This window comes from Larus michahellis, chromosome 8 (genome assembly GCF_964199755.1).
Source record: "Larus michahellis chromosome 8, bLarMic1.1, whole genome shotgun sequence".
NCBI classification, from domain to species: Eukaryota; Metazoa; Chordata; class Aves; order Charadriiformes; family Laridae; genus Larus; species Larus michahellis.
The window spans coordinates 32,127,875-32,151,099 of record NC_133903.1 but is presented as its reverse complement, the minus strand read 5'-3'; the positions used below and the strand labels follow the sequence as shown (position 1 = coordinate 32,151,099).

The window sequence follows — 23,225 nt, the reverse complement described above, 5'->3', positions numbered from 1 at the left end:
ACGCGTGTCTGCTCTGGAGGGACACCCATTTATGATTCTCTGTAACTTGAGTCAATCCACAAAGGCGTAAATGCCTTGGCCTGGATGAAGTCATCAGGAGGTACTCAAATTTTTCAGAATTGGGCTAAGAAAAAGGTCTGTGGGGATGTAGGGGTCTCCATTTCCCCTTTTGAAAGTCCGGTTGCTTAGAAGTCTTAAGCCGTGACAGTTTGCAGTTTCAGCAAACCTTTGTTTTGATAGTATGAACATGATGGCAGCTTGTTTTGGCCTCAGTCAGTCTGGGTTTTGGGTGGTTGGTTGTTTTTGGGTTTTGTTGTTGTTGGTTTTTGGGGATGGGGGTGTTTTGGTGGGCATCAATCCTCTCCTGTGGGAGATAGAGCAATTGGCTGATCCATAGCGTGTACTGATTTTTCTAAAACTGGCTGCAGCTGCAGGCAGGTAAGAATTGCTACCTTTGCTCCCGGAGTTGGGACCAAATTGATGTGGCCACGTGAACTGATGTGGTGGAGCCTCTCCCTGGGCCTCAGGAAGTCAGTCGCCAATCAGTCAGTGACAGTGGCTCAAATCTGGGATTGAATTAATAAAATGGGAGAAATTACTGTATGTTAGCTATCTGTGTAACTTCGTATAAGTCATGTTACCTGCCATTTATTTTTTCAGAGATTATTTTTATTTAGTTTTTCTCTCTGCTCCCTTAGTATTTTTTTTCCCGCTGAGCTGCTGAAACCAGCCTATCGCTCGCTTTTCTGGAGTGAATATTTTTAGTAGTCTTGCAGTACCCAAAAGTGTGATGCTGTTTTTTTCCTTCAGCGCTGGATACTGAGTATATTCTTTGTCAGATGTTGCCAGAACACATTCACTAGAGAAAGAAACAGAAGATAATAGGAAACCATAATAAATTAGCCTCACTAATTCAGTTTCTTGCTTGTGTACTGCAGGAGCTCTCACTCTAGAGAGGCTTTGTATGGAAATTTGTTTTATTTTGAGAATGTAGTTCCTTGTCTTATTCAAATTGGAAATGAGAATTTTACTATCTTGAGTTAAATTGAATATTATACAGCTTACAGAGTGCACAGAGGAAGGGTTTCAGAAGCCCATTCAGAACCAAAACTGGCATTAATGATGTTTGCGTTGCAGTGGAATGATGCTAACTGGTACCATATTCTCCAGAATGGTGTTCTAAAACCATTGTAATTCTAGAGACAGACCACTTTTGGAACATCCACTAGGCTAGCTCTGCCATACAGTATGGGTGGTTATTGAAACTAGGTATGGCATCTAGTTAGCAAGCCTTACAGGTCTTCTCGATCGTACTTCCACAGTTAGGAACAGAGCCCTTTGTCTTTACTGGAGAGTAAAAAAAATAAAATTTCCTTTGTCTGGTAAAAAATTCAGTAGCAACTGTGTACATTTAATACAGGCTTAAACAGTGAATGTTAACTGAGGAGTGTACGTGCCAAGATTTTTAAATATTTTTTGCTCCACAAATATTGTGGTAGTTTAGTTTGTACTTCGAACAATAATTTGGTCTTTTGCACTTTTTTTCTTCAGTGCACCAATGCCTTATCTGATTGGCGTCCACTTAAGCTTAATAGAGGTAAGTCTACTATACGCTTTGGAATAATTTTAATGGCAATGCTTCAGAAATAATCCGGTTTTTAGTGTACAGAATTACAAAGTTTAAGCTTCTGATGCTTTACAAAGTAAAAATGTCCCTCTTTGAAATCTTACTTTTGAAATCATGATGCAGCACTTACATGTCTCCATAAAGCATGGAGACATGTAAGTGCTACATCATGATTTTTTTCTGTGTCTGTTTAATATCTCAATGATAGCTTTTTTTCCGCCTTTTCTAGTGTTTCAGCAACAGATTTTCCCAATAATAAGAACAGTTAAAGTTTATTGTGGAGTCACCATCAATCAGAATTAGCATCACTCTGATTTCCCAGATAATTTACGTTCCTGTCCCACTGAAAATCTGTCTCTAACATTCATCCCATAACGTTTGTAACTATTAATTTTAGAAATGAGTATTTTTTGCCAAAACCCAAGAGGTAGTCTTTTCAGATTTAAACATACAACAGAACAATAGAACTCACCTAAGTGGTAAGTAATAGCTGGGTCATAAATAGCTTTGCCTCTTTCCATAACCATTTGATGACACCATTAAGCCCACGTGTGTAGTCCAATTATCATGCAGAGTAGATAATTGATTTAGGAAGTTTATTTGATTTATGCTTCTGCTGAGGCAGTTTCTAAGAATCAGTTCACATTTGCTAAGCTGATGAGGTGGGTTCTCCTTCAGTCTGAGCCACTAGCACTTTTGTGTTTCCAAAACAGAGCCTTGTCTTATGTACTATCATATTAACTCTAGGCATAGCTTTCTGTTCTCTTAAATCACGTTCTTATGATCTGCATACATTGATTGTAATATCTTGGTTAGTATCTTTTTCCTTATCCCATCAGAAAATAATGTAACAGAAAGGCTTGCTCCAAAAAAGAAGTCACTCAGTTCCTTATGGAATTACTTTCTGGACCGCAGAAGGAGGACCATATAGGAAAGAGTTCTATCATTTTTTCCTGTGTCATGGTTTAACCCCAGCTGACAACTAGGAGCACACAGCCGTTCACTCACTTCCCCCCACCCACAGTAGGGTAGGGAGAAGAGGGAGAAACAGGGGGAAACCCCCCCCACCTTGGGGGTTGAGATGAAGACAGTTTAATAGAACAGTAATGGAAGAGGAAAAAAATAATAATGGTAAAAAAAATGTACACCATAAAGTGATGCAACACAAATTGCTGTCACCACCCAATGATCGATTGCCCAGCCTGTCCAACGCAGCGATCACAGATCCTTGCCGCCCGGCCAGCCCCCATTTATACGCTGAGCATGATGTCTATGGTATGGAATATTCCCTTGGCCAATTTCCATCTCTGCTCCCTCTCAGCTTCTATGGGAAGCTGAAAAGGTCCTTGACTTACTCTAAACATTACTTAGCAACAACTAAAACAATATGTGTTATCAACATTATTCCCACACTAAATCCAAAACACAGCAGCTACTAGAAAGAAAATTACCTCTATCCCAGCTGAAACCAGGACATCCTGAAAGGAACAAATTATTTAATTCTTAGCTGCTAGTCAAGTTCATTGATGAAAGATTGTTTCATCCATTCTTCTGTAACACTAGTAGATATCACGTACTTGGGATTTACATAAATCTGCAAATAATTACATAGTTTTCTCTGTTTTTCATCTGATTATGTGATTAACATCCTATCTTTTGCAAATATGAGAGAATGAACTGTTATTATAGATATGTGTAGTTCTTATATTTTTAACGGTCTTTTGTGTAATGCATTTCAAGAATGCATTTCTTGACTATGCTTGTTACTTCAGAGATTATTAGTATAACCTTACTGTTTGATGAAGAGGAATTGTTTTTAACTGCTACCCTGAATCCTGCACCTAATTCACAAATCCTAGATCTAAAGCTCAAAATGTTGTCTTTGCCTTTTTTGTCCTTTGTAAAATCCTTGTTTCTAATCCCTCGCATTATAATAAAAACGTACTTCAGGAGAATGCCATAGTAAAATGCTTTTCCACTATATTATTTTTTTTTCCTCTTAACAGAGAGTAAAAAATAGATCACTGGAGGATGTGGTTTTGCTAAATGTTGACGCAAACACTCTAGAAACCCCTTTTAATGACCTGAACAACCTACCTAGCGAAGTGGTGAGTCTTTCAGATATTTCATTCTTTCTTTCTTATACAGATGCTTGAATTACTAGTAGTTATTTTTGCTTGGTTTTGCTAACTGCTGTAAAAGGAATAAGGGGGTGAAAAGCAGCAAGTGCAGACCCCTATATTTGAGATTTTTACCTTTTTGACAGTTGCGGAGATGTTGAATGGAACATCGTATTCCTTATTGTAAAAGTAGGATCATAATTATAAAGCTAGCTGCATTCATTAGGCATAGCTGCTTTAAACGCAAGAGTCTCTTCATCTCATCTTAATCATTATATTACAAAGTAGGCATTTCTGTCTGCCTAGTGGCATGTCTTGCAAAAGAACGAGAGAGTTTTTGAAGGCAAAAAGAAGAAGGGGGCCAATTATCGGCTTCTGCTTCCCTGCCACCTGCCAGCGCTTTCCTTTTAATTAATGATCTGATGGCACTGGTCAATATAATAAGAAATGCTTGTACAGTTGGGGTCAGAAAATTCAGGCTTTGATCTTCTTCAACTTTCTGAAACATTTATTTGTTTTCTCTAAATTATTTCAGTTTTATTTTAATCTCTTCTATCCTGCTGAGGGCTGCGTGAATGAAAACCTATACTGTTTGTCATTTGCTTTGGCAGAGCAAAGACTGCTTACTTAGAATTCTATTTGTAAATTAAACTGCAAACCCAGTTTGTCATAAAAGACATCTGATCCTTTTGAAATGACGAAAACTGTCTTTTGTCTGTAAAGGATGATAAATTAAGTGCCAGTTCTTTCTGGACTTTGATCTTACAGAGGGTGTCCCCCGCCTTTTTTTTTTTTTTTTTTCTTATTGCCTATAGGGGAACATATTCTGTATATCATTTTAAATAGTCACAAAATTCACTTACTTTGGTTTTCCCAGTAGAGCTCTAAAAGAATATCATTGTGAAACCACTGTTTTGATTATTTAGTTATAGATGCTCAAGCTATCACAAATGGTTGTCAGCACAAAGAATTTTATATCAAAATGTGAAATCAAAGAGTTACATTTTCTGAAATTGTAAATCATAAAAACAAACTGTCTTAATCAAAGTAAGGCACTGCAGTGACATACTATGTCTTTTGTTTTTGTTGGTGATTTGTATATATCTGGTACAATAGAAATCAAACTCTTGATGATTATATTAATGCCAGTTCCCTTTGATTTTAGTGATGTTAAAATCTAGACTATTTATAGCTCGTCTGGTCAGTTTTATTTTGACTCAGTATCATCTATAGTTCAGAAATGTAGATGACATTTTGTGATTTTTGTGTTAGTGCATGAAAAAGTAGAGACACACACACACACACACACACACGTATATCCAGTAATTTTGACTGTACCCTATCATTCAAGAGTATAACAAGTTAGGTAAAGAGTGAGTCATTTTATGGTGTGTCAGTAATTTTAACTGACCTTGCATTCAGTGAATCAGGTTAAGGTTATAATGTCACGGAGGTACATACCTCTTGTCAAATAATAGGTAGATGTAGAATTGAGAATTAGGCATTGTGTTGCATAAGATACTGGAGTTGTAGCTAGGGGTCCTTCAAACAGGAAAAACGGCTCTTTCTGCAATGAGAGACACTTCTCATGTATTTTACGGATGCATATCAAAATGATCTCTAAATGAGTAGGCTAGCATGAAATAAATAGGGATGCAGATCTTCATACTTCTAGAAGTGTATTCTCCCCCAGGATATATGTGTTTTACTATTATTAATGTTAATGAAGGTTATCAAAGTGTACAGACTATGCGGTAGGCTTAAAATATTTCATTCCGTATCTAATACAAAGCAAAACAGAACAACTATGTTTTGTGCAAAGTATACTTGCAGAATTTGAGGGCTTTCTAACGAAGCTTTTAATTTGAATATTCCCATTTCTTCCTCTACTTCAATCTGTAAAGCACTTTAATTAAAACGATTTAATGGAAAACATACACAATTATAGTTGGAAAACCTGGTAACAAAAGGCACAGACAACGTCCGTGTTTGGCTCATAAAATGACAAAATGCTTGTCTGCCTCTTGCATTCATGAGGGGCAGTGCAACTGCTAACACTTGGTGAAAAAGTGTAAGACATAGGAATGTAGAGTCAAAATGGTTAGACTTAAAACATTAAAGCAAATGTCAAAGGTATTTACATACGTGAAGCATTTTAAGCTATACAAATAAACCTCATAAGCATACGTAGAAAGGTACTAAAACTTCTGATGAAAAAATATAATGAGTACCTCTGAAGGGTGTTAATATAGGATGAAGAACTGAAAATATAAAAGAAACTCTAGCCTTACTATCCCTTTCAAAATTGATTCCAGGTTGGCTAACAGGCTAACAAAACAAATGCCGTATTTTCAAAGAGTTTTCTAAAACTGTTTCTTGTGTCCGAAGGAAATGGAGTAATTATTTTCTTGATCAATAAGCCTGATGATGTCCTGGCAGCATAGGTATTTAATAGTTTACCCGTGTATAAGTAATATGTCTATGAAAATGCTCTGATTGTGATTTTTTTCATGATAAATTTAAGATTGAAAAAACATTATTATATGGCATTGTCTAATAAACTGTATAATAAATTAACTGAGATTTAAAGGCATTTTTACATCATTCACTTAAGCATTTAAATTATAGTTACAGGCTAGGTGACTTTCTATGCATGTGAACTCTATTATTCTGTCGGACTGACCAGTGGTCTTGACTGTGCAAAGGTCAGTGGTCACAGTTGTCCTGAATTACCAGTCCTTTTTTCATGCGGACCCTCTGCTGCGTTGCATGCTGTAATCTTCTTAATGGCTTCATTCCAATATTCACACATAATATTTTAGATTTATTGACTGTTAGAAATACTACCATGCCAGTAGCAGTTCCGCTACTCCTAAGGTATTTAAAATTGGAAAAATAAATCAGTGCAAGACTTTCAGGAATCCTTTGTTTTCTTAGAGGGGGGAAAACCTCCCTCTTTTTCCTCTCTCCTGACAAGAACACTTGTTTTTAAATTTCATCATTTCACTGTGAATTTGTCTATTATTTTTTAATTAAAAAAAATGAAAATAAGTAGCCACTTCTGTGGGAGTAACTCTCCCAATACAATAATACTTAGCTCACCACTTCAACAGCATAAGACGTTAGACAAAGAACATTTGTGATGTATGAAAATTAGCAGAGACCGTAGACACAAATTTATAAACTTTGGGCCTGATCCTGCAATAGCTACTTGCAGTTAAGTGAGAAGACGACTACTCCTTTGCTTAAATTTTAACGCGTTCAAAAAAAGCTTGGAGAATTGAGGGCATCACATTTAGCAACCAAGTCTTACTGACTTTTCATAGACTAAGCAGAACTTACTTAAAAATATGATCTTCAGAAAACAATAGGATTTATAGGTTTTTAGCATCTTTTGTGGTCGTTAAATATCATTGACCATAAAAATCTACAGAGCTGTTGAAAGATGCATAGCCTTTGTAGCGTGTGGTGCTACACATTATGGTGCGATACAGAATCTAAATGGGTTTTTAGAGTTTTAGTTTTGAGATTCCTTAAGTCGCAAGATTTTAACACTGTAAATTGGGTGTGTAAACATTACTGTTCTAAAAGTAGCATTTGAGAAGCAGGCTGTAATTCACATAGAAAATTGAACGGGTACCTTATAAAACAATTACTTGGAGTGCAAATTATTTCTGAAAATACAATGATTAGTAGTATTATAAAGAAGTTATGGTCAATGTGTAACAGTGCAACTAAAAAGATTTTTTTAAAAAATTTAAGTAATTTATTAAGTAATTTATTTAATTTATTAAGTTTTCCCAACAGAAACTAGCCAAAAATATTACTAATATATTTTAGAAACTCAGAGCAGTCACCAGTGTTTGCAGTGTTATGAGGCAACTATTTATTTTGAATAAGTCTTAGAGTTGAGATTCTGTTGAACCTTGATATGGTTTTAGAAGCTATAGAATGTGAGATTGAAAAGTACAACTAGTTTTGAAAACATTTGCATTTAGTAGTTGTTTTCATATAAAGAAGTATTTGCGATAAAATTTGGAGGGCTGAGATGCCTAAATCCTCCATGTGTAGACAATATCAAGTATGTAGAAGCCCTTTCATTAACAAGACTGATTTAAACCATATCAGATTCCATTTTGTGGTTTTGTTCTCTTCTCTGCCATCTTCTCTCACTTTCTCACTGCTGAGAGTGGTCTTACTTCTGTAGTGACATGATTTGATGGGGAACACTGAAAAATAGTTTAAAGCATAGCAACTGTCACTGGTACCAGATAAATACCCAGATACCTTTTTTTCAGAGATCTAGTAGTTTTTGGGAATGCCAGTGCATGGCTCTGCATTTCTCAGGCAACAAATGTTTTGAATACTTCTATATGTGCTTAAATTTAGACGGGTGCTTAACTTTTTGCAGGAGCAAAGGCCTTGATTAATAGTTACATCATTTTATTCATTTATTTTTTAACTTCATGTGCAGTTCTATTCTTCTACTTACATGAATATTGTAGAGATATTAGTCATGTTTTGTTTCTGATCAGATAGGTATAGTTTAGGAATCTTAGAACATAAGGTGACTATTTTAAAAAATAATACTTTTTTTTTAATGTCCAGCACAATATGTTTCTATGTTTTAGATACACTTACTTACATATGAAAGAAAAATCACATATCAATCTCATGACTTTCTACATCTCTGAAAAAATGTCCTATTGATTTAAATCTTCCTGAAGCTCTGCTTGCTCTTCATTGGTAGTGTTTAGCAGTCCAATGAAGTCACCTTCCTATGAGAAGCCGTTGCTAGGAGAAGATAAAACCAGTTTGCTTCTAGTGTAAATTAATAATACCATTTCTGAAACGGATCACTAGTGGCTTCCAGAAATAAATTTTAACAGCATTCTAACCCCTGTGGTTGGTTTGTTTGCAGTTATTTATTTTTAAACTTTAAGACATGCGAAGAAGGGTAAAAAAAAAGTTTGGCATTCTTAATCATAGACAGATAGAAGGATTAAAGCACAGATGAGGAAAAGATTTTGATGAAAATGCTGCTTGGTATTTTTTTTGGCCTGGTGCCACAAGTGTGGATTGTCTTTGAAATTTTAAGAGCTATTAATGATGTCACCCAATGGGGTCTCACACTTCCTTGGGTTTAGGTTCACGGATCTAAGCAATCACAATCCTGCTGTGCACCAAGTCCTCCTCAGTAGTTCAAAGCACCCAGTTTCTTATCTTACCTACTGTATTGACTATAATAACTACTTTGTCACGCTATCTTTGATTAAACTGGGGAACTGGGAGAATTTGCCAGCAACCTACCCAATTGTGCAGCTTGGGTTTGCCGTCACTTGGTGGTGGGATAAGCCCCGAGAAAGCACTGTCCCTCTGCATGCGAATTTGCCGACCTCAGCTTGAAGGGAACTTAGGCAGGTCTCAGGGGTGCTTGAGGAGCGTTTCAGCCAGGGCTCCGGTTGTGACGATTGGGAAATCAGGGTCATGGCGTACATTATCTCTGCAGGCTTTTTCTAAAGAGCACTGTGCTCCTAGTACTTCTGCAGAATAATCTAATAGAGCTCTTCCTGCCTTTTAGCATAGCCTCCTGAGAGAAGCAGAAGGTGGAAGAACTTTCTTTGAACTCCAGCACATTCTTTTTGAGGGTAGAACTCCTTCCGGGATAGCAGCGCAAAAAAAATGTGTGTCTCACTACACATTTTTTGTTCTGGAGAACCTGCCTTCAAACTGCCAGCCCATTGGGATGTTCTTAATATCGTTGAACTAATAACGTACCAATACTACAGTGAAGCGGGAGATTTGTTGCTTTCTATTGTTCTTTTTAACACACTTTTGCCTGAAGCATCCTGTTTATTGATTCATGTTAGGGTACATAGGGCCTGCCAGAACTGAGAAAATCAGAAAATACCATTTTTCCCTCACATCCCCCACTTCGTCCTCTAATTCCTCTGCTCTACGTCATCTTTACCCCTTTATTCTCTGACCCTGCCTTATTGTCTGCCATTATTTCCCCGAACTCATGAGATACAATTTAGAAGAACCTAGATGTAAAAGAATGTAGAGAATTTTCTACCTTTCCCGTCCCTTATGTTTTGAAGATGCTTCGTCGGTCATGACAGAGACAACATTTTAAGGTTGACAGTTCTTTTTTCGACCTCATGTTACTACTTTTGTTTTAGTGAAATTGAGCTAAGGTTGATGGGCGCGTTTCCCTTATACAAAGGATATATATGTTTATTTCCCCTGGAATGAAATTAACTTTATTTTTAATAACTTAAATGATTTAATGATTATACAGTACAGGAAAAAAAAAAAACCAACAAACCCACCCACCCCCCACCCCCAAAAAAAACCCAAAAAGCCCCCAAAACAAAACTAAAAACCCCAAACCAAACCATGCATTCATTTATTTTTTTTCAACCTTGAATTGCTTAACTGGTTTTTGTACTCAGACTTACAGTTTTTTTTTTTTTTTTTTCTTTTGAGGAAAAAACGTAAATGAGCCTTGGTGTATTCTTTCCATGGGCTAAACGAATCAGGCTCTAAACTTTTATCTAGATCTATGGAGCTTGGATATAAATTGAAAAGATCACAGCTATGGGGAAAAGACCTATACTGTAAAGGCCTTTCTGCATAGATTATGAACATCATAACTCAATAATTTTTTTCTTCAAAACTATAGTTATAATTGGACCCAATGGGGGTCTCTCTCTTTGATCAGATCACAGTAACTGTGACTTTACACTGGAAAATGTCACTACAGTGAAGGTTTATCACCTGTAGAGCTGGTCTTTTCTCTGATGCCATGTTCAGTTCTCATTAGCATTATTCAAAGTTTAGTTGTTAATTAGGTTGACACTTCAATTACAATCATCTTCTACAAGAGCAGTCAGGACTGCTTGCATAAAGAAACGAAAAGATACTCATTCTTGCATATATTTCTGTGAGAGTGAAAGCTGTTTTGGTGATAGTTTATGTTTATAATGTTCTGTTTAAAGAGTAACTCTGTTATTTTGTATAGTTTTTAGTGACTTAAATATTGCTTTATTGGTTATATTGCAATACAAAGGGATATAGAAACATGTATTCAACGTAATTGGAGTTGACTTAGTTCTCCAGATGTCCGTCACGTTGAAACTGAGGAGACTATAGACTATAACTGGGTGTAATTCTACATCTCTAAAGAATACTGTAATAATTCCACAATAATATGATTTTTTCCAAAGTATTTCCAAGTAAGCATCATCTAAATTAGTATTTCTAATTTTTTTTCCAATTCTGTATAATCAGCGATTGCTGTTTGCCAAGTAAGAAAAGACCTCCTTCAAAACAAACAAAAGTTAAGCACTAAAATAAGAATGGTCTTGTGGTGTGTTTTTGGTTTTTTTTTAAACTACAGGTGCCTTGTAAGTATTATTCTTTGTTTCCTCTTGCATATGTTTTATCTTCTAGGACAATGTATCACCGAATTTACACAAACTTTTCTCAACTATTTGACAGGGGTAGCAGCTACTCCCATGGTATTGTGAGTAGCATGAGAAATCATGTAAGATAGTAATTTGCCTTAAAAAAAATAAAAATCCTTAAAACTGAATAATAAGTTACCATTAAGAGTCCTTAAAAATAAACCTTCATAGCATAAATAAAAAATACTCAACTGTCTTCATTCAAAACAAGTAGGTACATGTTATGATTGAGAAAAAAAATTGTGCAGGAAACTGGCTCACATGCAGTTTACTGTAAAATAATTAAGCTTATTTATGTCAAGAGGCCTTGGGAAAAAAAGAGAGCATAAACCAATTTGCATTAGCACTCGACCATCATCCCCTGCTTTCATTTCAATTAACAGACCAGCAGGTGCTCTTTGCAGTTAAAAAGATAAGCTATCAAGGAGGAGGATGAATTTTTGGCTGACCTGTAGACACCATGGTTTGCCTGCTGATTGGGTTCATACCTCGCTGTACCAATTTCTGAGGTGTTAATTTAACTGTTCCACTCTGTCGTGCAGGTCTCGGCCTTGAAAAATAAACTGAAAAAGCAGTCTACAGCTACGGGTGATGGAGTAGCCAAGGCCTTTCTTCGGGCACAGGCAGCACTGTTTGGATCCTACAGAGATGCACTAAGATACAAACCAGTAAGGCGGCTGCTTCTTTTTTTTTTTTTTTTCCTTAATTTGTAAGAGCACAGTCACATTCTTTGCAAGGATGCTTTATCTTAGTCTGAAACATTTCAAAGAAAATGTTTTAAATCTTACTCTATGCTAAGGTTATGTTGTCAATTTAGAAGACGCTCCCACCTCCTGACGGTGAGTTGTACTGAAAAATAAATACTCATCCAAAGTCAGCTATTGTTTTCCTTTGTATCGCTTTCATAATTTATTTAGTATAAAATCAGATTGGATTAATGAAGCTACTTACACACAGGTCACCTGATTTAATGTGGTGAAGAACCGAAGAGCCCGTGCCTTTCAGCCTCCGTCATTTTCAGAGACTTTGCTGTGTTTGAGGCCAGAAGACTTTTATTTCCTAGCAGAAGCTAGCTATGAGTCAAATGTGCATCTCTTCTATTACACGCTTATCTTGATTCCACTGAGAAGTTAGGAGAAATGAAAACCCATTTCTTCCCATCAGAACTTCAGAATTTGTATTTCTGACGTTTTGCTGGTACTCAGTAGATTAATGTGTTACGGACTTTCATCCTTTCTAGTTTGAGGGTGTCACATATTGAGCCTGTTAGAGATAAAATAATTTGCCAGAAACAATTCAGAGATTAATTTCATCTGTCAGTCCAGATTCTTTTCCTATGATATTTGCAAACTACTGATAGTAGTTCTGTTTGATAAAATGCATTGAGATGACGTTGGCTGAATCAGATTCTGACGTTATGATGTTTGGTGGTCTAATGGAGTCAGATAAATATTGAGATTTGATAGGAGAAAATCATCCTTGATGGAGGTGTCAAGTTTTTAAAACTGGTGGGTGTGTGGGTGCACGGGTGGGTGTTTGTTTAGGGGTGAGGAGGGTAGTGTATTCTGTTGTTGGGTAAAGAACTACGTGGTATTCCTTGGTGGCAATGGGGAGGATAGCTATTAATTCCAGATGAGGCCTTCTCTTGGAGGAAACATTAAAAAACAGTATGGCAGGGTCTTCCTTCTACTTAAGTCGTTCTCTTACAGGTAGTCGTTTTTGCCGTAAGCATTTTACACGCTAGCTCTCTGTGCCACTGACAAGAGTTGTTATTGAGATGAAAAGTAATCCATGCAGAAATGAAGTAATGTTTAAGGGTTTAGTTTGTGTATTTCTGTTTAGCAGTCATTCCAGTTTTCTTATGATACGGAAAGCCAGTTTGCATACTATATTGAAATGACTGTACCTGTTTTCAAAATTGCTTGAGTTCAACGCAGTACTAGTGTCAAACTTGTCGAACAAATAGTTTGAACGAAATAGATAGTTGTCATTTATCCTACAGTGGCATTACCTGACAGTGCTTCAGAAGAGCTTATCTAATTTGTTGCTTAGTCTAAAGGTGAGGACACTGGCCTGCCAATCATGGCAGCTTGCAGTAAGAGCTGTTAAGTCAAAAAGTGTCTTAATCTACATTCGATATATGTGAACAGAATGATGTCAGTCTAGTACCTCTGTTCTGACCAGAAATAGGCTCCAGTCAGTCCTTTGTTTGGTGAGTTTGTTGAACTGAATGTGCAAGTTCTTTATCATTCTGGTTAGTGTCTCTGTTGAAATGAGCTCTCCTTTTAACTGATTTCCATTTTATTTCAGTTTATCTGTTGGCATATCTGAGATATCTACATTTGCTCTGTATTGGAAGTAGTGCACCATGCATCATTTCAACTGGCAAACATTTGTCAAAGTGACCTTTGCAGTCCGCCTTTCTGCATTATTTCTTTTGCTTTTTTTTTCTTTTTTTTGGCTCCACTGATTGCATATAAAAGAACATATTTATGAAACCATTGTGGCCTGGTGGTTTTTTTTTTAAAAAAGATATGTTATTTCAGAACATCTTAACAGGCAGAAGTCTGCTGGCAAATACCAGCATATCTTGGATTGGCATCAACTTGTCCAAAGACAAAGCGTATTTTAAAAAAAAAAAAAAGTGTAACTGTTATTTTTGAGCTGTGTTCGCATTGTTTTAACTAATTTTAGTATTTTACAGAATTTTGTTGTGATGGAAAAATTTATTAGAAGCTGAATTTGCTCTGGATTAGTAGAAATGGAGTTATCCCATGATTGTTCAGCTCATTTTATATGAGCCTTTTGAACCTTGAACTCAGTTTAATGCATTGTGAATTGGGAAGTTAAAAAAAAAAAAAATCACATCTGACTGTATTAGGCCATTTGTGAGGAGTCTCAGAACTTGGGAATTGTTATTGCAAAGAAAATACTACCCTTTGTTTTGGAGTCTATGATGCTATATCTAATAAGGGAATCTAAACCACAGCTATGGACTTCACTTACATTCTTTCAGGAGCTCAAGAAGTATTCATGTAGAAAAATTGTGGGTTTATACTTAAATGAGAATATTTTCTATACAGATTTGAAATACTTTATCTATAAATAAGCTTGTCATATTTTCAGAATCAAGAACTGAGAGATTTTGGGGTACCATTTTTAGGATCGCAAACATCCTGATGAAAAATAAAATAATGTGTTTGGATAGTTATTGATTGCTTGTAAGTTGAAAAATATGTTCAAGAGAACTGTTTTCCTTGCAACAGTGTGTTCTGTACAATCTTAACTTGCAACATGAAACAACTGTCATTAATATTCACTTTGAGTAAAGAACAGCTTTGATAGTGTCTGTACTCTTCCAACACTTCTCTTCACTCCAAACCCTGTTCATCACACTGAACACTCGTTCTGTGCAACTGTTTGTTTTCAGCATAGGACAGATTCTCCTCGGTATAGCAATATGTCTTCAACAAACGTCTAGCAATTATTGAAAAAAAAAATGATTAGTGAAAGGGAAAATGGGAAGCTTCAGGGGTCTTGGAAGGAGTTCATGGGACTCCAAAAGACCATATGGAAAATTTGACTACTCTAATACAGACAGGATATGTAACATGTAATAGATAATGGTGATTAGATTTTTTGTCTAATAAATGGTAATAAAAATCTTAATCCAGTAACAGTTTCCAAGAAAAGTGGAAATAGTTGGTTTTTTCTGATGTAATCAGGATACTGAATTAAAGAAATCTGTCAAACTGTTAGAACTGCACAAAATATTTTTGTAATATGCTACACTTTACAGCAGCAAATACTGCATAGTAGGAGTGGGCCTGTAGAGCAAAGCAGCGCAGTTGGTGCTAAGGACCTGACATGCACACAGCGTGCATTTCTAGCTTTATTGCGATTCTTATTTTAGTCTGGTGTTGAATACTGAATACCTGTGATGAGCTGGAACTCTTTTTCTGCTTTAGTTTAATCCAGAAGGAATCCTGTTAGTGCATGGTAGATGGGGACAACTGAAAAAATTCTTTATGCAACCTCTTTTACTATCTTACCACCATTCCAAAATTTTGATAGGGAAGAGAAAAAGAAAATAAATCAGATTTTCATCTTTATTTACTTCACTGTCATTTGATAAATGACCGAAAAATAAGCCAGAACAAAATTATCATCAATGGAATAGTGAATTAGAATGGTTTTGGTATACGGTCCCATTCACGTAGAGGACTGCAGGCCATTTTGATAGGGTAATGTGCATGGACTTGGAGGGGCGAGGCGTGTGGTGTGTCTCCAGCAGTGCAGACCTACACCAATGGCAATGGGGCTACTCAAACTGTTTGGCTATAAGGAGCCCTGACGTATAGAAGGGCAGGTGGTCAGTGCATGGTTGTACTCCCCCAGCTGCGGTACAAGCCATCGTGCAATCTGCAACGTTGGTGATCGCAGTTTTGATCCCAAGGGTCTAACCCTGCTGAGACATTTCAAAGGTCAGAGTGTTGTGGCATAAGTGCTTCTTATACCATGTGAATGCATATACAAGTCCAAACTATGTTTACTTTGGGTGGTCACGACTTAGCCTTGAACCTTTTGTTGCTCCTGTTTTCTTTAGGTAGACCAGCATTTGAAAAAGTATTATGTAATAGGATTTCATGTTCCATGTTTCACAATTGCGTGCATAGGCGGGAGTTAGATACAAAGATTACAATTGTGCAGTTTGTGTCATTTTGTCAACCAGTGTTATGTTTTTTTCTAGCTGTTTTACTTTGCGTGTTCTTCATGGGTCATTTTTAGGCATCCTTCCTTATCAGGTAGGCGCCACGCCAGTCAAACATTTTAACAACTCTGTGATGGCCTTACACATGTACTTGTGCAAACCTTGCAGATGAAAGCAAAGACTAGTAAATTTTTTCCATTAATCATATGCAATATGGTCAGTTAATGAAACACTATATGATGTAAAGAATTCTTAAGCAGGCAATATTTCCACTGACAATCTACATCTAGAGAGGGAAAGGTAGGTAAGAGAATGAGGAAGGAGCACAAAAATAATGAGTATACAAGTATTCACCATAATAGAGATTAATTTTAACATCATCAGGAAAATAAGCAGAGCAGAAAAGCTGTTTTCTCTTAGGTAACAAACATCAGGAGGATATATAGGTGTGATTTTTTTTATTTTTTTTATTTTTAAATTCATCATGGCAAGACAAATACATTTCAAATGTATTTCAAGTAAATCCTCTTACTTTGACACATCTATTAAAAGATTGTGGAATATAAGCAACAATAACTTATTTTCTACCTTTGAAAAATCAGCTTTTCTTCAAGAATTAGCTAAAAAAATACTCAGTCGTTGGAAAAAAATCACCTCTTTTGTGGAAAAAGTCCTCAAAGCTCCTGATGTTATGAGGGAAATAAACACAGGATAATTTTGTTTTAAGTCATGGTGGTTGTAACATCACTCATCAGAAATTAAGAAATGAAGAGCAAAGGCTAATGGATTGCTCTGGAATGCTCAGCAGTAGGAGTTCATGGTCTCATCAGCACGCCAGGGGTGCCGAGATAACTTCCAGCTTGAAGATAGCACAACCGGTCAGACCTCACTTTAATTGAATGCTAACTGAAGTGCTTTGGGCCAATATTGGCGCTATTTTAAGTAGCGGCATCGCCTCTGCAACAGATGCAGGTATTGTATTTCATATACAATAAAGCAAAATAACACGATCAAATGTTATATTAGGAAAAAATACATATTTTAAGATTCAGAACGAATATGTATGTAATGATTGCTTATAAATGAGTTTCAAAATCAAACCTTTTGAGAACAGGTATCTCTTGAAATGGGCATTGACTTGTTTATCTTTCCCCCAAGAGTTAAGCATAAAAAGTACAGCAGAGTACAGAAACAGGGAGAGTAATGACATACCAGAACATAGCTTGTGTTTAAATCCGGACCCACCCTGGGTAATATCGGTTATGACTATTTATTGCGACTTCCATAAGAATTCTGTTCTACATGTTGAAAATCATATTGTTTAGTTTGTCTCAAGGACAGTAGTAGTCCTTTATTGAATATTGTATTAATAGGAGCTGTTGTGCATTTTAATTGTGACTATAAGAAATACCAGCATATCTGAATCTTTATGTGGGTAAATTCCAAGAAATTTGCAAATTCTGCAGAAAATTGTTTGTAATTTAAAGTGGCGCTGTCCCGAGTAGAACCATAGCTCACACTCAGTTATCCCCTGGCCTTTGTCTCTGAATGTCATGACAACAGCTGAAATGCCAGCTTTGTGCTTCCTTGATTTTAAACAGAGGAATTTTCATATCAAAACCAAAATGGTGTTTAAAGTTTTGGTTTGTTTGGTTTTTTTTTTAAATAAACTCTACAAAACCAAAGAAGCTATGCCTGTACCTACCTTATACTCTTCATGTATGAAGCGAGAGCTACCGTATGAAACAGTATTAATTATAGCAATAGTACAAAGAGTTGGTGTTAGTCATCTCATGCTAGAGAGTTACAAATGTTTTCTGAAATAAAGAATTCAAACGTTAGCACTTCTTGTTCAAGTTAAATAACGCTAGATTTAGAAAGCACAAACGTGCCTTCTAATCTAGATTATTTTTCCTTTTAGAATGATCACGCTGTTTTAGCTCACTGCTTTCACGTTCCATTGAGGTCTGTGTAAATTGCTTGCTTGAAATGTGAATGTAGCTTCAAGTAAGAAATTCCTGCTGTGTGTGGCAAGCTATGAAAGGGGAAGAGAATTCTACAGCAACTGTTGTTAAAAGGACAGGTATCCTGTTTGGGCATAGATTGTTTGGTCTGAGTATTAGCTGTCTACTTTTCAGTATAGAGTCCCCACTGGGTTTTGATCGAACTTGTTTTGAAAGTACATTGTAGATCAATACGACAGGGGCCATTTGATGGTCTAGTAGTTAAATATCAGTGGAGCATTCCTCCGAAACTCAGTTTCTAAAGGTACCCAGTTGTATTTGCAGAAATGAGAATGTTGTAAGCTTTGCGCATGAGAACTTCTAGAGCTACTTTTGTTTATATTGATTCAATAATTTATTTTTTAAATAGCACTTCAAAAGGCATCATGTTTACAGTAATAATCTTGAAGATTTGTAAAAGGTTTTTTTGGAAAACAGTTTTGTTGTTCAGGGCCTTGAACAAATAAAAGAGCCAGGAGCGAATTGTATTATTTAATGCAATTTCAGTAAAGTTACAGCAGATACGCTGAGACAGCTTCAGCGGGGAATTTCTACAGGTTTCAACAGATTTTCTCATTTTTATGTGCTGAACAGGTAGCAGCCTTAAACCTACTCAAATTTTTAAAGCAACCTTGCTATCGGTAGGTTCAAATAACGTAGATGACTATTGGATGTGAACTCTTTATACAACTAAAAAATTTTCAGCTAAGGAGTAGCTTTGGTTATTCTGTCTCTGAACTGCACTGATAAGGGAACAGATGCATGGATGCATGAGTGCTTACTAAGTATCTGAAGCATCCAGCGATTAAAGAAAAGTATTTGGGAAAATATTACAACCATGCACTAAAAATGCATGTTGAACTACCATCTCCTGGTGTTACGTGGCGCGGGTGGGAGACGTGCCATCAAGTAGAACTGTGTCTGCTCTGTCTTCCCAGGCTGACGCGAAAGGGAGAGCAAGAATGCCTGTTTTCTCTTCTGCTGGGAGATAACCTCTCCTTTTTCTCTTTCATCTTCCCCAAGGCAACTGGGAAAGTGGCAGTGGAGGCATAGCTTAGTTTTTATCTTTCTAAATAGTGTATTTTGAAAATACTGTTTTCTCTCTTTGGTCCTAAATTTAATGTTTCATAGTATGTCATGAGCCATCATCAAGTCAGTTCTGCGCCCCCACAAAGCCTCTGTATTTCCAGAAATCATTTCTTTGGGCAACAAGAACAACAAAAATTACATAAAAATAATATCTATAATATGTAAAAATATGTAAAAATAACATACGATATACAAAATTAAGGTATAATATATAAAAATATTCAACAATAATATATCGTATATATAAAAATAATATATATAAGATATATAAATACATACATTAAAAAAAAATAGGAGTTGTTACAATTTGCTGCCTGGAAATGTTTTGGAAGAACGCCAGAACTGAGAAAAGAGTCTGCCCTCAGGAGCACTATGTCTTGTACCACGGTATCTCACTGGAGACTATTTCATTTATTTTGATGCACTTTGAATTTGCTGAGTAGCTTGGGGTCATCTTCTTAAGACAAGAGTCTGTAGGAGCCCGAGAATAGCTAACGCAAAGTGGGTCAGGAAGGCAGTGCTATTTAAAGTACCACAAACATTGCAAGCTATTTGGCAGATCCAGCATGTCCTGCGTGTGTGCTGTGTTCACCAGTTATCTCGGGTAAGCAGTAGGTGGAGTAACTTGGTTGATTCTCCAGGGGACTCGATCGACAGTGCTACATGTTGTACTGAGATGGGTTTGCACATCACAGTGTTCCAGCTACCCTGTGGAAGGGGAAGCATTACGTTAGGTAAATGTATAGCTTCTAGCTCTTCCAGTGAGATTTCTAAAATCAGAGGTTCCATAAAGAAGTATGAATGTAAAACTTAAAACCAAGTTAAACATGAACTTAAGCACTTTGCTGAGTAGAATGGGACCTCTTGAAAGAGAGACCTCCAAAGAGGGAAGCTTTTGCTAGTATAAGAATTGGATTTTAAAATGACATCACGGTGTTTTTACTGCAACATTTCCTTGGATTCTCCTTGAACTGTTTAAAAACAAAGTGCAAGATATAAAGAGCAGTTGAAAATTTAGAGCTACTCACCCAAACTCACCTAGGTCACATGCAGAAAATCGTTTGTGATATTCTGGAAGCACATAACTGCACAGTCAGGCAAAATGATAGGAAAACGCATGAAGTAGGATGTGCGGTTCAAGTTAAACAGGGTTAGGAGCAGAAGCCTGTGGTGATCATGGGCATGAATAAATTTGTCTTTAAAGTGGCTAACAGTTGGAGCTATTGTGAAGATCAATATAGAAGCTGTCTTTGATCTTCTTCCTTTTGAATGGCTGAAGCGTCCTTTATTCTGTTGTGGGACTGCACTTTATATGGAGCTTTTGGGTAGTAAAATATTCTATGGTAGATTTAGGTGTGTCGTTTTGTTGGATTCCAAATCTTCTGTCTTTGAGACCTCTGGTAATTGTTTCTAACCCGGTAATTATTTTGGTTTTGTAAACTTGGGTGAGAGGCCTTTTGGCTTTATGATGAAATCTGTTCATGTACCTTGGTCACTACACAAACTCTGTAATGTGTCTATCAGTTAAGTCAAACAGCTTCACGTATTTATTGTAAAGTATTGATAAGAATAACAGAATTGGAGAGAATGTTCATCCAAAGTGTCCAGTGCTCTGTGCACACTGAAAATAGCAAATTTTAAATGAAATTAGGGAATAGCATAGGAGTCAGTCTGATTGTTTATAAATCATCTTATTAACATCTTTTTAAATGAGTGCTGTTTTCAGTAGTGTTTTTTTCAACAAACGCTTCATTTTCAATGAATACTTGTTTATCTTCTTTTGCCTTCAGAGTGTTTTGGTGCATGGTTTTTGGTATAACCATAGACTGTGTGCTTTTCCCATGTTGGGGAAATACTCTTGTATTAAATGTTAATCTCATCTGTTCAGATTTTCTCCATAACAGTGTTCTAGAAAGTTTGTAGTTTTTGTTTTGTGTAAAAATAAAATAGATGTGTATTTCAATAATTTCCTGTTAAATCTTCTTATGTTTTGGTAGAATAAATATAAAAATAATTTGGTGCAGATACATCATTTTGGACCGAATTAGAGTTTTGGTTTACTAGTGTTGCTGGTTTTGCATGCCAGGGAATCAGGGCAATCCTGAACAATAACGCATGGTAAATTATTTGAAACACTGGCCCTGCTCTTCCTCAAAATTTGAACCCTTCCTCAAAATTTTTAAGGAAAAGTACTGTAAAGGTAACATGGACCAACTGTAAACCACTTACTTTTTCCTTGCAGAGCATATTTTGTAGACTGACTTCATAAACCAGAGGTTCAATTGCAATACGTATTTTGATGACTATTTAAATATTGTATGAAGATTTTGGGTGTTTTTGTTGTTGTCTACATCTGTTTAATTGGATGCATGTTTATCAAGATTGCTTGAAAGGGAGTATTTGTATGTATTGACTATTAGTAAATAAATAAATTTGTAATGGAGAATTTTAAATAAATCAGCATATTTGTGTACTCTAGTTACCATCTAACTTTTTCTGTTTAAATTTTTTAGGGAGAGCCTATAACTTTCTGTGAGAATAGTTTTGTGAAGCATCGTTCCAGTACTACTAAGCAGTTCCTGGAAACTGCTGTTAATCTTCAACTCTTTAAACAGGTATGAGAGGGTAAACGACCCACGTTTAATGATTTTCTCTTGAAACATATCTGTATTTAAATGTATTTTCCTTTCTCTTATCTTGTGAAACTCTGGTTAAAATAGAAGTACAAGTACTTTGTGTACAGACAGTTATCCCTGGTTTGTTGGATTATTAAATCTTCAATTGCAGTTAAAAAGAATGGTGGTAGTGAGGAAACTCAACAAAAAATAACCCCAGGGTGCAGAGCCCGCGCAGCATCTCTTCAGAGCCAGTCGGCAACTCATCTAAACAGGAAAAATCGCGGATCTCCCGGCTTGATGGTTGAACTTCATTTTCAGCTCTCTTGGCTCATGACCAAAGAACCTAAACAACATAGTGCTTACTTAAATTGGACTTCAGTGGCTTTTTATTTAAAAACTGGATTCATACTGTAATTGCAGTTTTCATTGCTAGGCTTTTTGAAATGTGCACACGGAGAATATAACAAACCTGAGCCATAGGGGTGGCCTGAAGAATATTCTAGCTGATCTCTTAATGCAGATTATGAGCTAATAGAGAACAAATTATTGAATGTCTGGCATAGCTCAGTAATAGTTTTATTACGGTCTTTGAAATCAAGTTTTTTCTTTGATTTTATTCTGTAACTGTCTTTTCTCCCATTTCATCACATGACCCCATTGCATCAAAAGGGTGTTAAGAAACTTATAACTAGATTTTTAGGAGAACCAAGGAAAATGTGAATAAAATCAGAAGGCTTATAAAAGTATATTATTTGCCTGCAAATATCTGGAATGATTGAGGCATGGGAGTTCATGTTTAAATAATCTGGTGGGCGCCTTTGAAGATATACTACCATGATAGATAAGGGAAATTCATTATACCCAGAATCTTCTAATTTTCAAAAAACCACTGGGTGTTAATCAGAGGCTAGTGTCTAAAGTAAAGATTTATGCAAGGATGATAGCGCGTAAGAGTCCTGTGAAAACATGTTTCTCCTAATCGTATAAAGTTAAAGAAATATCTATCATAGAATTGGGCTCCTTTAATTTTTCTCTGTTTTATTTTATACCATTAAAAAATGTAAAAAAAAATTAAAATAATAAGAAATCTGAAATCTTTTGAAGTATCCAGCACATATGATTGAAATGGAAAGAAGTAAAGGAGTAAACAGTGTTGTTTACATTTTGCATATCTCAGTGTGATAAGCTAGCATGAAACTTTCTTAATAGAAAACTGCCTACAAGCAATGTTTCTGAATTGTTGTCACACTACTGCTAAAGCAAGGTCTTCAGCTGTAAGAGAAAGGTTTAACTCCACTGAAATGAATGGGCTTGTCAGTGTGCCTCTGTGCTTACCCATTACATTTTAATATGTGTTCGATTAAACAGAATCAGTTTACAGTTTGTTTATGGCTTGTTTTAATTTTATTTCAACTAAAGGAAATAATATATTTTAGAGGATTAGGAAATAGTAACAATTTTGATCACGCATGTGGTTTAATAGTAGTAGTAGTAGGTTTTTTTCATTCCTCTAGTTTCTGTTGCGAAGGTTACTCCGACTTTTTCAGCTAATGCTTAGCCCAGCTGCATCTTCTCCATTTTTTTCCCC

The 23,225-nt window shown here is 36.1% G+C and overlaps 1 protein-coding gene across 4 annotated transcripts in view; it reads left to right on the top strand.

Annotated features, from left to right (window-relative positions):
- DENND1B (DENN domain containing 1B) overlaps positions 1–23,225 on the top strand; it is a 164,324-nt gene that overhangs the window by 104,397 nt on the left and 36,702 nt on the right. For all 4 annotated transcript variants that reach the window (XM_074596854.1, XM_074596853.1, XM_074596856.1 and 1 more), the window contains 4 exons: positions 1,552–1,597; positions 3,634–3,735; positions 11,759–11,884; positions 21,533–21,634. In XM_074596854.1, coding sequence (XP_074452955.1) covers positions 1,552–1,597; positions 3,634–3,735; positions 11,759–11,884; positions 21,533–21,634 — 376 coding nt within the window. The remainder of the gene's footprint in view (positions 1–1,551; positions 1,598–3,633; positions 3,736–11,758; positions 11,885–21,532; positions 21,635–23,225) is intronic.